Source organism: Chelonia mydas, chromosome 16, assembly GCF_015237465.2.
Source record: "Chelonia mydas isolate rCheMyd1 chromosome 16, rCheMyd1.pri.v2, whole genome shotgun sequence".
NCBI lineage: Eukaryota > Metazoa > Chordata > Testudines > Cheloniidae > Chelonia > Chelonia mydas.
In genome coordinates, this window is record NC_057857.1 from 25,344,560 (window position 1) to 25,359,095 (window position 14,536).

The window sequence follows — 14,536 nt, forward strand, 5'->3', positions numbered from 1 at the left end:
CTGAGAATTTGGCCCCAACTCCCTCCTCCTATTAGCTTCCTTACTTTAAACAGATAATTCTAATACTTAGTTGTTAATTCGTTTTCAGAGTATCGGAAATTAATACACCAATATTTTTACCTATTTTCTTTTTTCTTATTCAGCTCTCCTCATGGACTAGATATTGGGTTACACTTTCAGGGTCAACTCTTCTCTACTTTGGAGCAAAATCATTAAGAGGCACAGAAAGAAAACACGTAAGCAAAGTATATTAATTTGTTCTAGAAAGCAAACCATTCTTTAGATGTATCATCCTCATGAGCAGGACTGGCAATGTGCATTCAAAAAGTGAATATGGTCACTCCTAGCTAGCACCTTTGTCTGCTCTGTTTTCATGGTTAGAAGTCAACCCAGTGCATAATCATGCTACTGCTAATTGTAACTGATCTGTCTGTCTCTTCTAGTATAAATCTACTGCTGGTAAAAAAGTTTCTGTTGTGGGCTGGATGGTGGCACTGCCTGATGATCCTGAACATCCTGATATTTTTCAGCTAAATAACCCTGATAAAGGTAGATGCTACATTTTACCTGGGGAATGGGGTAATAGCATTTAATATGTTAAGTTTACATTATTTGCAATATCACACGCTCAGAAAGTTAAGGAACCAGATTTTCAAAATAGGGTGCACTGAGAGATGCATGCATCTGCAAAAAGCCCATGTTTGTGGGGTCCTGCAAGAGGCCTAAGTGCATCTTGCCAAATGATTGGGGGAGTGCATTTTGTGAGTTTTCCAGGAACACTTGGGATTAGTGTGAGGTCACTTGCATTCCCTGTTCTCTATAGATATGTCTACCCTGCAGTTAAGCACCTGCAGCTGGCCCATGTGAGCTGATTCAGGCTTGCAGGGCACGGACTATGGGCATGGGCAGCGGGTTATAATAGGCCAGGGGAGGCTCAACCTCCCCTGGTGCTGCCGTGGCCACCAGACCCCCAATTTCAGGGTTTTGGAGAGAAGTTTTTGATTTATTGTGCCCCTGCAGGTTCCAGGGCAGCTGAGGAAGCAGCATGTGCTACCGCCTCCTCAGCTGCCCAGGAACCTGCGTGGGGCATAGCAAAAGCTTCTTCCGGAGAAGACAGACACATGCTTTTCTCCTGGTGGCTTGGGGTCTGGGGAGGGGAGATGCGGCGTGGCTGCAGCTGAGCTTGAGGCTTTGGCCCACTCAGGGCTCCTCCAGCCCAGGGAGGGTCTCGGAGCTCCAGCCACCAGTGTGGGGGGAGGGTCTCGGGGCTTCGGCTGGCTCGGAGCTCCTCCAGCTGAGGGGAGGTCTGGGGACTCCTCTGGGTGGGGGTGTCTTAGGGCTCCTCCCACCGCAGGGGGGTGGTCTTGGGGCTCCTCTGGCTGAAGAGGGGTGGTCTTGAGGCCATGAGGGGGGGAAGGGGCAGGGCTGGGGCTAGCCTCCCCAAAGGAGGGCTCCACCTGCCACCCATGGCTATGTGGCTGTTGAATTGCAGTGTAGACATTGGGGCTCAGCCTTGGAGGGTCCCAGAGCCCAGGTTCCAGCCCAAGTCTGAACAGCTACACCGCAAGTTTTAGCCCTGCAGCCAGACTGACCTGGGCCAGCCCGGGACGTGCTGCATATCTTTTAGTCCAGTGTAGATGTACCCTATGGTGGTTGGTTTTTTTTTTCCAAATGGCTTTCTCAAGGTCACTATGTCCTTTAAATATCCCTGTAATCCCTAGATAGTCAGCTTCACTATAAGTGCTGATTTATGAGGCTTCTCCAAACATCAAAGTATTTATAAAACCATTTACTTAGATTTTTAACCGTCATCACTCAGCAGACACTTAAAATGTTCAAAAATGTCCTAGCATCAGTGTGCATCATGAGGGTCTCTACAGAAAACCTTGAAGTTCCCCTAACATTTCACGTCTTTCTTTGTTTCAATGAGAGGCAGTGATGAACATGAGCTGCACATGCTGCATCTCTCTCCTGTAGAATACAATGAATAAAATGTAAGTCTGACTTCAAGAGAAAATTCAGGGAAGGCAATGCTGACATTGCTGGAAAAGCTAAATTTGCAAACAGTAGTGCATCCATGAAAAGGATTCAGGGGTGAGGTATATAAATGCTAGTGGGAATGAAGCAAAGTATAAAACGAAGGAGGTTGGAGTGGGTACCCAGATTGGTCTTACTGTCTTTGGTTCTGTGACAGCTTAATTTTACTCCCATGTGCTACCCTCAGGTCTATTGAATATGCACACTATCTTCCACCCCCTACCTGGGGGGTGCTGGGCACATATTCCCTATAGCCTATCCTCCCTGCCAGAGCCTGCTGTGTGTGGTAGGAGCAGTTTGGGTATTTGAGGACCAAATTAATTTTCCTATTTACTTTATGCTCTTGGCTTCTACACTAAACGATGATAATGTAGCAAAGCCAAGTGTCTGTCAAAACCTCAGGGATCCTGATTTTTTTTAATTTTGTAGGCAATATTTACAAGTTTCAGACTGGGTCAAGGTTTCACGCAATACTGTGGCACAAGCATTTGGATGATGCATGCAAAAGCAACAGGCCTCAGGTAAGGCCATGAAAATGTCTTTTCCAACCAGTTTCTCCCTTACATTCCAGGAAACCCCTACATAGAGGATGCCGCTTTCTAGCCTCTATGGGCACCTCGATTGTACACAGACAAGCTCATCAGGGTATATTTATACAACCCATTTTTCATATTGACCAAAGTTTTGTAACAGGTGTGGAAGGCAAGATTTCAAATTCTAGGATACCCACAAAAAATCTGGTAATGGTGAATTTGTGCAGCTCTAGCCCTAAGTCTCAGTGCCCCTTACTGTGTCATGTTTTTCTCTCCCAAGTTATGGTACAATGTCCTGTTACTAGCTTGCAGAGTCAGCCTCACACAGAGCCTGTTTAAGGGACTGATTGCATTGTTGGCACTTGGCAATAAATGGCAATAATAATACAATGATTGACACTTCAGTTTCCCCTTGCCACAGGAACTTTACATTGCTGACTAATTTACATTCTCTTCCAGGTACCTGCTAACCTAATGTCATTCGAATAACTTGCATCAGTATGTGGTGTGACTTCAAGTGCCAAACTGCAGGATGGGAATATCTTTCCCTGAGGAGAAGGGGAGAAGGAGCTCCCTAATGTGAGCCAGCTGCCCCAGACAAGATTACTTCAGCACTTTTCTATGTAACTTGAAAGTGATTTTGACACAGCTTTTAAAAGCAGAAAGTGAATGTTGTCCTTAGGACCAGATATAGTCTCATGCACTGAACATAAGTAGACAATTTAGATAGACTGAAGATGAGTCCTGACTGACGCAGGATCCTGGAAACCTTGACTTTAACTTTGTGGTCACAAACTGCCCTGGACTAATGTTTGACCACAAACTGTGCATCACATCTTCTGCCTATTCTTTTTTAAACTGTTCTTTTTATTGTTAAGCTGCTTTATGTGACTGAAGAACATTTAGCCCATGTTGGGTTTTCAGTTCTTTCTAATGCACAAAATGATTGACAGTGTTAACTTGCTGCAAAGTGTCAATTAGAATAGAAAATTGTGGAACAACATTTTTATAATCTAAGTGCACTGAGTTGCTTGGTAATGTGGTTGCCTCAGATTTTGTATCAACTCTCTGGACAATTCTGCAGGTCGCATTTGAGCTATTTGGGAAATGTGTATTTTGGCACAAGATAAATAGTTTAATTTAGTATTTCTTTCATTTGAATGTGCTGCTTTTAAATATAATATAAAGGGACACCCAGATGAGTGAAGGGTCCATTGCTATTTAAATTCACTTTGTGTTACAGCTTTTCTTGGATTTTCTTACTCCTAAGGATAAATTGGCCTTATTTTTTTCCCCTTTACTATGGGTGCTATTCATCTAAAATCCCTAGCTCCATAGATGCAGGTATTTGGATCTTCCCAGCCACTAGTGCTGACTCCTCAGAATGGCTGAACTTTCCACTCACTGTTCCACTCTCATGTGGGTGATCCAATCCCATTCAGCACCTGCATGTGTGCACACATCACCTGGTAGGCAGAATAATGCCACTAGGACTGCTGTCATGAAGGCCTCTAATCCTCTGAAATCATGATGGAGGTGAGATCTAGGCAGGACTGATTGGCATGTAAGAGACCCTTCTCTGCCAGGAGAAACCACCTGGTTCTCTTTTCCCAGGTGTGCCTTAGCACTTCCTGCTGGTCGGAGCTTTCTGCTATTCTCACCTTGATTTCAGTATTCTTCACATTTTAGTCACATCCCTCTGCTGGTCAGTGTTCAGGCTTCATCCATCAAGGATGAATCATTGCATAAAGCTCCCACCTCACTTTCAGCTAGGCTTTCTAATGCCATGACCAATGCCCCTAAAACCGTCACTCTGCAGCTCCCCAAGAATGGAGCAAAATGGTGAGCTAGGTGGGAGAGTCCTGTGATTCGACCACATGCTTGCAGACCATGAAAGACCAGAAATAATTTTGGATGACTAGAGCCCTACATCAAAACAAGTGCCCAGTCACTGGGCTTTTCTGCTGATCTCACATAATCTTGATTTTACAGCAGATTTTTTTAAATTTATCTTACAAAAATACCTTATTTGTAATGCTGAATTTCTGTTGACTATAAAAATGTTTTTTAACTGTCTGTGTCACAATCCTGAGAATGAAACTTGGTAAGTGACAAGAAAAATAGTTCCTACTGATTCCTGTAGGGAGAGACAGGGCAAGTATCAGAATTCACACAGATTTGACATCAGACTTCTTTGATGGTTCAAGAGATCTTCAGTGGGATAGAGGAGTGGCCAAAAAATATCTTTTTGCTTTTTTACCAAGCCAAAAACTAGTTGTAGTAGTGACCTGATAACAGCATCTGTAGTCCAAGAATGGAATTTTCAATAGTTAGATCTTACACAGAGGATTTTTAAAGATGATGATGCTGGTGAAATTCTGTCATCAGCATGTCACTGTTGCCCAACTATTTGAAAATGAAATCATCTGAATTATTCTCCTGGACAGAGAGATGCATGGATGGTTGTGGTGAGAGGTGAGTTATAAATTTAAACTATTTCTGAGGATGCAGGTATTCTCTGGACTACCATTCAAATGAATTCATAGGCGCATGTATGTGTAGTGTGTGTGTCTGTACGCATATCTAATCTATTGCAGCAGCCAGAGGGTTGAACCATCTGAAACGGCATTATTGTAATGTTATATGTCTGACCTAAACCCTCAAATGCTAAGAGTAAAGGCTGAAGATCTAACTTGCCACCCCCTTATGCAGAATTTGTATAAAATAGAGCTGCTGTTAATCAGGAGCCGTGGAGCGCTGCCTGTATCTAAAATGTCCTTGGATTTCTGTGTTTAAGCCAGAGCTAGAATGTAATGCCACTTACAATGCTGTTGCTTTTTTCAATTATATTTAAAGACAACACTTCCTCGACATACATAACATGTATTCAAGCATCCTGAATTCCCAGTTTGCCTAATGGATCATAAAGGGTTTTGTAGCTTCCAGGGCTACTGGTAAGAATGTAAAGTGGCCCACCTAGTACAATAAATTAGGAAGGTGATAGATCAAGAAACCAAACTGTTTTCTTAAATAAGTATGCATTTTGCCATCGTAGGCATTGGCAGGCAAAGATTTATAAAGGGACTTGTGACATAATTTAAAAAATGAGGAGGGACTAATAAATGCATTGCCAACAATTAACAGTGTACTTGTATTTTCCAGATTGCCAACCAAATGAGTGTTTAGGAGGATGAGGACAGTATAGGTACAGGTAAATTGTGGCCTCAAGCATCGAAGTTTAAAATGCACATTTGCCAGAGCAGAATTTTTAACACAGCTAATTTTAATGGTTCTGCAAGAACTCTGAAACGTACTTACGTAGTGCTTTTATTCACCAGTCATGTCCAGGTGAAACCATAACAACTACATCTATCTTGTTCTGCTCTATTGGGATGTGGGTGATTCCCCTGTGCAGGGATTCTGTTCCACAAATCCTACTGAAATCCTTGCAGCAAAATGTTCTGCAAATGCTTAGTTACCCCATTAATAAGAGAACAATTTGGTCATTGTTAAATATAAAATTTAATTTAAAATTGTAACAGTCACTGACCTGACATCCATATTAGGAGGCTAAGGAAATGTCTAAAGCTGTTTTTAGATGTAATGGGGGAGGGGAGAAACAGCTAATTCTCATTTCATTTTTTTCCACCGTGCTTGTAATTCAAATTAAGTAATGGATGTTGTGGCTGCTGAGACTGTGGACCAAGTTTCACCTTGAAGTGACACTCACAGTCAACTGATAGGCTAGTAATGGCAAAAGCTGGAACCTGTTTAGATCTAGAGGGCTTGTAGAATTCAAAGCCTTGTGGAACATTTTAGGTGTTATTCTATTCAGGGCAGGGAGTTTTTTCATCCTTAGAAAACAATCTTTCTCAAGAAAAGCCCTTTAGAAGCTGGCCATGAAGGGGGGATTTGAAAGTAGCTTTCAACTCCATCCAAAGAGGATGGAGCTAGGCTGTTCTCAGTAGTGGCAGATGACAAAAAAAGGAGTAATGGTCTCAAGTTGTGGTGGGGGAGGTCTAGGTTGACTATCAGGGAAAACTATTTCACTAGGAGGGTGGTGAAGCACTGAAATGGATTACCTAGGGAGGTGGTGGAATCTCCATCCTTAGAGGTTTTTAAGGCCCAGCTTGACAAAGCCCTGGCTGGGATGATTTAGCTGGGGTTGGTCCTGCTTTGAGCAGGGGGTTGGACTATGACCTCCTAAGGTTTCTTCCAACACTAATCTTCTATGATTCTATGGCAGAGAAGTTCCAAACATCTCCAGGTCCCTTCACCTGTATAGCAAACCCCTACAAAGATAGGAGTTCAAACGTGAAACCAGGATATGCTCTGAACTATTTGTGGCATGAATGAGAGAACACACACAAAAGTGACTCTGATATCCAGGAGTCTCTCATAGTGCCAGGGATGGAATTTGTGTGTGTCTGTGGAGAGAACAAAACCCTCAAAATAATGCTACTTGAGACCTTCAGTCATTTGCATTTTTAAAGTTTTTAAAGAATTGGTAAAATGAATGCTTGAGCTGATCACCAGTTGCAGAGTAGATAATATTATGTAAAACAGAGCTGAACATGGCAATTGTGTAGTTTTGCCTTGTGCAATATGTCTTGAAATTCTTGTAGTATATCACAATAATTGTGGTATTGCTTTGTAGCTTTTGAGAAGACAAAATGAATGAGAATGATAGAACAGTAGAGGGATGGTATTAGCTTACTCCATTTTTAAATACATTTATTGTTAAATACAGAAAGTATGAATTCTAATAATTACTGATTTTTTGGGGACTCAGTATCTGGCACTTTTAATGTGAATTAAAAGCTCCTGTTGAAATAATAGACAGTGATTAAAATATCACCTCTATGAAAGGATATCATAAACCTTGTAAGTGTTATCAGTCGCACAGTAAAACTTCAGCTGTTTTGTAAAAACAGGCCTTTTTAGTCTGTTTTTCAGGATGACTAATTTCAGACTTGTGAAGATATTAGATATATTTCAGGCAATATTTATTATTAATTTATTAGTGTGTGTAATTTTAAAGTAATTCAGTGCCAAAATGCATGTTTGTCCCATTAGCACTCAATTAAGGCATCAACAAAAGTTTTCAATATACAATCCATTTGTCGCATTACAATGTAAACCAATTTCTATATTTCTTTGTTTCTTGTGAACACTGTTGCACTATTTTTGGCCGTATTTTTCAGCAGCCCACTGCATGCCATTTGTGTACAGACTTTCTATAACTTTTGTGAATTGTCTCACCCATAATAACCACTGAACTTTTAACCCTTGTGTGGGAGTCTTTAGGTTTTTGGCAAAGTATTTTGTTACCTCAGTCTTGTATCAAGTTGCTGTATTTCAGCTTGTTACATTGATAATGATTGTTTCACTAATTAAATACCTTAATGTAAAAAAATTGTTTAACAAACAAATGCATTTGGTTGTGAATCTGTCAGATTGTTAACAATACCATGTATTGTCAAGAGTAGATTTGAAGTATACAATGAACTAGAACTTCTCACGTCAAGCACATCAAACTGTGCTTTGTCTGTGATTAAACAATAACATAGTTGGACACTACACTTTATAGTTGCATAAACTACAGTCATTTATAAAGCAGATGTGACAGGATCAAAATGTGTGGCAAAGAACAAGGAAAATCCTTCCAAACTTCCAATCTATGTGAGGTTGTTCTCTCTTTTTTCATACAATCAGGGCTTTATATAAACAGATCAAATTCTGTAGTCCCTTGTTAAGATCTGTCTGTGCGCAGAAGTAGAGACAAGTCCATGACTTTGGCAGGGTAGCAAGCCTTGTGGATAGGGGGAAAGTGGTAGACGTGGTATATCTTGACTTCAGTAAGGCTTTTGATACTGTCTTGCATGACCTAGGGAACAACAAACAACAGTGGTATACAGCTTGATAGTATTCATCACCATATATTTTTGACAGGTTTCCATGCCCCATTTAGGGCTTATGAGAACATAAGAATGGCCATACTGGCTCAGACCAAAGGTCCATCTAGCCCAGTATCCTGTCTACCGACAGTGGCCAATGCCAGGTGCCCCAGAGGGAATGAACAGAACAGGGAATCATCAAGTGATCCATCCTCTGTTGCTCATTCCCAGCTTCTGGCAAACAGAGGCTAAGAACACCATTCCGGCTAACAGCCATTGATGGACTTAACCTCCATGAATTTATCCAGTTCTCTTTTAAACCCTGTTATTGTCCTAGCCTTCACAACCTCCTCAGGCAAGGAGTTCCACAGGTTGACTGTGCGCTGAGTGAAGAAGAACTTCCTTTTATTTGTTTTAAACCTGCTACCCATTAATTTCATTTGGTGGCCCCTAGTTCTTATATTATGGGTACAAGTAAATAACTTTTCCTTATTCACTTTCTCCACACCACTCATGATTTTATATACCTCTATCATATCCCCCCTTAGTCTCCTCTTTTCCAAGTTGAAAAGTCCTAGCCTCTTTAATCTCTCCTCATATGGGACCCGTTCCAAACCCCTAATCATTTTAGTTGCCCTTTTCTGAACCTTTTCTAATGCCAGTATATCTTTTTTGAGTTGAGGAGACCACATCTGTTCGCAGTATTCAAGATGTGGGCGTACCATGGATTTATATAAGGGCAGTAAGATATTCTCCATCTTATTTTCTATCCCTTTTTTAATGATTCCTAACATCCTGTTTGCTTTTTTGACTGCCGCTGCATACTGTGTGGACATCTTCAGAGAACTATCCACGATGACTCCAAGATCTTTCTCCTGATTAGTTGTAGCTAAATTAGCCTCCATCATATTGTATGTATAGTTGGGGTTTTTTTTCCAATGTGCATTACTTTACATTTATCCACATTACATTTCATTGGCCATTTTGTTGCCCAATCACTTAGTTTTGAGAGATCTTTTTGAAGTTCTTCACAGTCTTCTTTGGTCTTAACTATCTTGAGCAGTTTAGTATCATCTGCAAACTTTGCCACCTCACTGTTTACCCCTATCTTCAGATCATTTATGAATAAGTTGAACAGGATTGGTCCTAGGACTGACCCTCCTATGTCCTGCCCACCTTCCCCGTTTCCGTTGGTGTCGAGGTTTGGCGCTGTTGGCCATTTAAAAAAAAAATTGATTATTTTTTATGTTTGAATAGGGGGAATGTTGCATGCTTGTGCTTTGCTGCATTTGGTTGTTTTTTTATGAGAAAAAGGTCGAAAGAATAGAGTCAGAGCTTAAAGATTAAAAAAAGAAAGCTTTGGTAAGGTTTACAGGAAAAAAGGAAAGAAAGGTTGTTTGGTTAGGTTTAGTAAGGAGAGATTATTTTAAAGGCCTAGTTTGGTATGTTATTAAAGAACAGAAAGAGAACTTAAAGAAAAATAAAGATTTTTGTTTTTAAAGAAGAGAGGCAAGTTATTAAAGAAAAGAGATTTTTGGTGAGGTTGAGTAAAGAGAAGTATTTTTAAAGGACTAGTTTGATATGTTATTGTAAAGAGGCTAGCCGGGGCTCATCCCTCTCCGGGACAGCAGGGAGCCACACCGGCTCACTACACACTGTTGATGTTTATGGGGAATTAGTTCTGCTGTGGGAGTCTCTCTCGGCGGCCCTTGCGGCAATTGAAATAAGCACAATGAGCCCAGGCCCTGGGCAACAATGAGTCAGGCGCTCAGGCCCTCAGGCAGGGGCCGAGCAGTAGCAGTATAATAGTAGCAATAAGCCCAGGCCCCAAAAGGCCTGGAAGAGGGGGAGACTGCCACCCATGAGTTGGGTGGCAGGGGGGGACGCAGCCCGGGGCCCTAGCAGCGGCAGAAGACCCGCTGCTGGGTCAGTGGGGATCCTGGCCGCAACACACTGACATGGGCTCTGGCAGTGTTGCAGCCAGACTAGGGTCAGCTGCCCCCGGGCTATTTCCAGACTCCCCCTCGGGTGGTACCTGGGTCACAGTGGTGTCCTCCAGGGGGTCCGGCACCCTGGGTTCCTCGGGGCAGATAGGTGGTTAGAGGCAGACCCAGCAACTCCTCCGGGTAGCTAGCGTGGGGCAAGCCCGGCAACTCCTCCAGATAGCAGGCGTGGGGCAGGCCCGGCAACCCCTCTGGGTAGCGGGCGCGGGACAGGTCGGAGGCGTCTGGCCTCCCCAGCAGCTGTCTCCCTAGTGAGTTCTGAGGTCGAGCCTTTATACTTCGGGGGCGCTGCCTGACCCTCTGGGGGTGGGCTCAGAGCTCCCTAGCTCTGCCCACTCCGGTGTCCAGAAGGGCTCGTCCCTCTCCGGGGCGGCAGGGAGCCACACCGGCTCACTATAGTTATTAAAGAATAAAAAATTTTGAGATAAATGTAACAGGTGTATTAAATGTAAGGGTAGGTTAAGAAAAATCAAGGACCAAAATGGACACCGTGTAGAATCAAGCATGTGGGTTTATTACAAACAGCGCTGGTGGTGTGTTACTTTGCTTATTAGGCTCAGAGACACTGCCAAACAATCGATTACAGTGGATTATATGGATTTTCCATGGGCAGAGGGAAATCCAAACCCCTGGATAGGTCTAGCAGGAAGACAAGATAAGCACAGTAGCCAATAGTCAAAGATTACATAATGTCTCCGCCCATGGTTTTAGGTTAACAAGTAACATACAATTAGTACTTTAAACAATGTATAAAATGTATATTAGTATAAAATATATATGTTGAATTCTGATTTGGGATTTATAGGAATGAAGTAGCCCCATTGATTGTTTACAGGTACATACCTGGGGGTTAAAACAAAAAAACAGTGAAAAGTATATGGCAATAGAAATTGTTTTGTAGTTGCTTATTTGTGTTTTTAAGGCAGGCACTGGTAGTGGCTTGGAGAAGGGGTGTACATTTGTGAGAGGGAGGATGTTATATCTCATACTGACATGTTTGAACCTCTTCCATAAACTCAACGTTGGTGTGTGGGAAGGTACCCCTTTCTACAGAAAAGGGCCCCTTTCATTCCTTTGGTCTGTTTGCAGCTTTTAGATAAAGCTACCAATTATGATTCCCCACCTGGCATTTTGCTGACCAAGCTTATCTTAGCAAAAAGCAAGGTTGTTTTTTGTTTGTTTTTCTTTCTTAGCTAACATTGTTCACTGTTTGCTAGGCCTCTGGCCTCTTAACCAAATTCTGGACTTTGGGCCTGTAAAAAGAGCTGACACAGTTTATATATCAGGTTGTTACTTAATAGCATGTGGATTTCGGCCCTTCAAAAGAGTATTTAAAAAGAGGTAAATAAAAGAAACATATAAAGGAAACTGTTTAGTAAGCACATGGTAAAAATATAAAGGTTGGTTAAGAAAGAAACATTTAAAATGTTAAATATAAGGGTAGGTTAAGAAAAGAGCATTTCAAAACATTAAATAATATTGAAAAATAGGTTTAAAAAGAACACACATGGCAAAAAAGGGCATTTACTAAAGCAGAAACTGTTTAGTAAGCACATGTTAAAAAGTATAAAGGGAGGTTAATAAAAAAGCATTTAAACTATTAAATACAAGGATAGGTTAAGTAAAGAGCATTTAAAAAGAGTTAAATAAGAGAAACATATAAAGATAGGTTAAAAGAGAGAACAGGAAAGGGAAAAGAAAGCCCCTTTGCAAAGGGCAAAGATAGTCAGCACGTGGTTGAGTCAGAGAGAGATCTTACCCTTCCAAGTGTTTCTGTGGAAAGAGACAACTTCCCAGGTTCACAGCCCCTCAGGCTTGTTATCACCGCCTTTGGGTCGGCCCAATCAGATGTTGTTCTACAGCAGTGTCATAGAATTCATTTTCCTGAACCAATCCTATAGTCCCAAAGTTTGTAAACAAGAGCCATCTCCGCCCCCCCTTTAACTGCCTTATTCTTATCTAAAAAAACAGACCCCAAGCATTTTTTCCACCATGTAGCCCCTTTTACATAGGGGCTTTAATAAAAGTTAAAACCATAAACCCTTAGTAACAAACAATTTTTAAAAGTTTTCCCCTATGTTTTAGACTATTATTGGTTATTTTTTGGTGAGGACAATTTGAAGCTGCAGCAAAACCCCTGTCAGCAAAAACAGCATCCGTGAGTCAGTGGATCAGAGATAAGAAGGCTGCTTCATCCCCAAACTTTTTAACAAATGTAAGTAAAAGTTATATTAAGTCTTGTAAAGGGATAAACACTTTAAAAGACAAACCTATATAAAAACACATCCCTTTATTTACAGGTGTGTTTCAATAAAATAGAGCATGCAGAAACACCCCAGGTTTAAAACCACAGGTCCTTAGTAACAGCCAGTTTATATTCCCCTTATTCTGTAAACCAATGGATCAGAGAGAAGTTTGTTTCTTCCCCCACTTTTTAACAAATGCAAGTGAAAGTTATATTAAGTTTTGTAAAGGAATAAACACTTTAAAAGACAAGCCTCTTTGAAGACATATTTCTTTATTTAGCACTTTTACATATGTGTTTCAATAAAAAATTAGCATGCAGAAACATCCCAGGGTTAAAAACACAGAGAACCTGTTTATAAAAGTAATGTATAGTGATAAAAAAAGTTTTCCCCTATGTTTTAGACTAACATTGATCATTTTTTAGTAAGAACAATTTGAATCAGCATGCTTTATCAACAAAGCCATTTTCAGCAAAAACAGCATCTGTGAGACAGCGGATCAAGGCCAGAACATAACAAGAAAGCCCTAGACCTGCTTTTAAAACAAAATTATACCAAATACTTGTTGAAATAAACATTTCCTTTTGTTATCTGAAGAAGACATTGCTTTGTAACTAATCTTATTAACAATGTAAAATAAAAAAACAAATTACCTCAGGGTTAAAACCACAGCCAGTTAGTTTATAAAAGTAATTTGTTAAAGTTTTTAACAAATAGAGGTGAAAGGCTTGTAAAGGAATAATCACTTGAAAAGACAAGCCTATATGAAGACAGAGCCCTTTATTTAACATTTTTACATGTGTGTTTCAATTAAAAAAAGAAAAAGCACGCAGAAAACACCCCAGAGTGAAAACCACAGCACCTTAGTAACAGCTAGTTTATATTCCCCTTATTCTGTAATCCCATGGATCAGAGAGAAGTTTGTTTTCCTCCCCACTTTTTAACAAATCCATGCGAAAGTTATATTAAGCTTCCATTTTTTTAGGACTTTTAGATTTAAGTATGAATTTTTCTGTTGCATTATCAGAATATTTTTGTTTTTAAATGTTTGCAACGCGTGTGCTGAGACACAGGTTCAAGCTCCTGTGTTTGTTTTGGGTCCAGAGATTTTATTAAAATAATACAGCACAGGCTGGAGCTGTGGCTTTCTCTACATTTAAAAAATAGATAAGACTAATTAGGCTAGCCAGCGATCCATGCACTATAGTCTGCCTTAGCAAGGCTCTAGGGGTCACCCCTCCAGTTTGCTTCTTTCCTAACTTTTTAAACACTGTTAAAGTTTTAACAAATGGTGAGATTGCATTGAAAGATACTTTGTGAATGTTATAACAAGTATTTTATTCCATTTACTGATTGTAAAAGACAAAAACCATCGCTTTGTGACCGAATGAAGCTCAGAGATAGCCTATTTGACGAACATCCCCATCCCTCAACTTTTCCCCCATAATTTTAACACTTGCTAAACATACCGTGTTTCATTATATAAAAGGGTTTTTATAACATTTAGCATGAAAATACAGCACTGACTGAGGTGTAACATAACATGACCTTTTTAGGATATTCTGTATGCAGTGAGGCCTATTTGAAGCATTATGTTTGTTTTTTTAAAAGTTTAACATGAAAAAGCAGTATTGACTGAGCTGTAACAAAACAAGGCCCCTCTTAGGGATATTTTGTAGATGTTTAGTGAACTAAAAAGGCTTAAGATACTAGCCTATCCTTTTAAAAATAGTGTTTTTAAAGTACCAAAACAGCAACTGGGTAAGAATATGAAAACGGGCAATTGAGGGGAGTTTACATGTGTTTTAATAAAAAACAAA

General features: G+C 40.5%; 3 protein-coding genes across 27 annotated transcripts in view; 2 read left to right on the forward strand and 1 right to left on the reverse strand.

Moving 5' to 3' along the window:
- Positions 1 to 7,998, forward strand: part of RALGPS1 (Ral GEF with PH domain and SH3 binding motif 1) — a 375,247-nt gene extending 367,249 nt beyond the window's left edge. For 14 of the 15 annotated variants that reach the window (XM_037879494.2, XM_037879497.2, XM_037879496.2 and 11 more), the window contains 4 exons: positions 144 to 236; positions 444 to 549; positions 2,467 to 2,558; positions 3,030 to 4,466. In XM_037879494.2, coding sequence (XP_037735422.1) covers positions 144 to 236; positions 444 to 549; positions 2,467 to 2,558; positions 3,030 to 3,059 — 321 coding nt within the window. In that variant the 3' untranslated portion in view covers positions 3,060 to 4,466. Of the gene's footprint in view, positions 1 to 143; positions 237 to 443; positions 550 to 2,466; positions 2,559 to 3,029 lie in introns of all 15 variants that reach the window. The other variant, XM_037879504.2, reaches the window with a different exon arrangement.
- The window catches only part of LOC119563838, a 57,694-nt gene that overhangs the window by 42,249 nt on the left and 909 nt on the right, over positions 1 to 14,536 (reverse strand). The window contains exon 2 of the transcript XR_006286185.1: positions 7,279 to 8,457. The gene's annotated coding sequence lies outside the window, so the exon portion shown is untranslated. Of the gene's footprint in view, positions 8,458 to 14,536 lie in introns of the transcript that reaches the window.
- SLC2A8 (solute carrier family 2 member 8) overlaps positions 12,419 to 14,536 on the forward strand; it is a 116,982-nt gene continuing 114,864 nt past the window's right edge. For 3 of the 11 annotated variants that reach the window (XM_037879529.1, XM_037879526.2, XM_037879528.1), the window contains exon 1: positions 12,426 to 12,685. Coding sequence is in view for 3 of the 11 variants with exons in the window: in XM_043530557.1 (XP_043386492.1) it covers positions 12,684 to 12,685 (2 nt within the window). In the remaining 8 variants the exon portion in view is untranslated. Of the gene's footprint in view, positions 12,686 to 14,536 lie in introns of all 11 variants that reach the window. The other 8 variants (XM_043530555.1, XM_043530554.1, XM_043530563.1 and 5 more) reach the window with 6 other exon arrangements.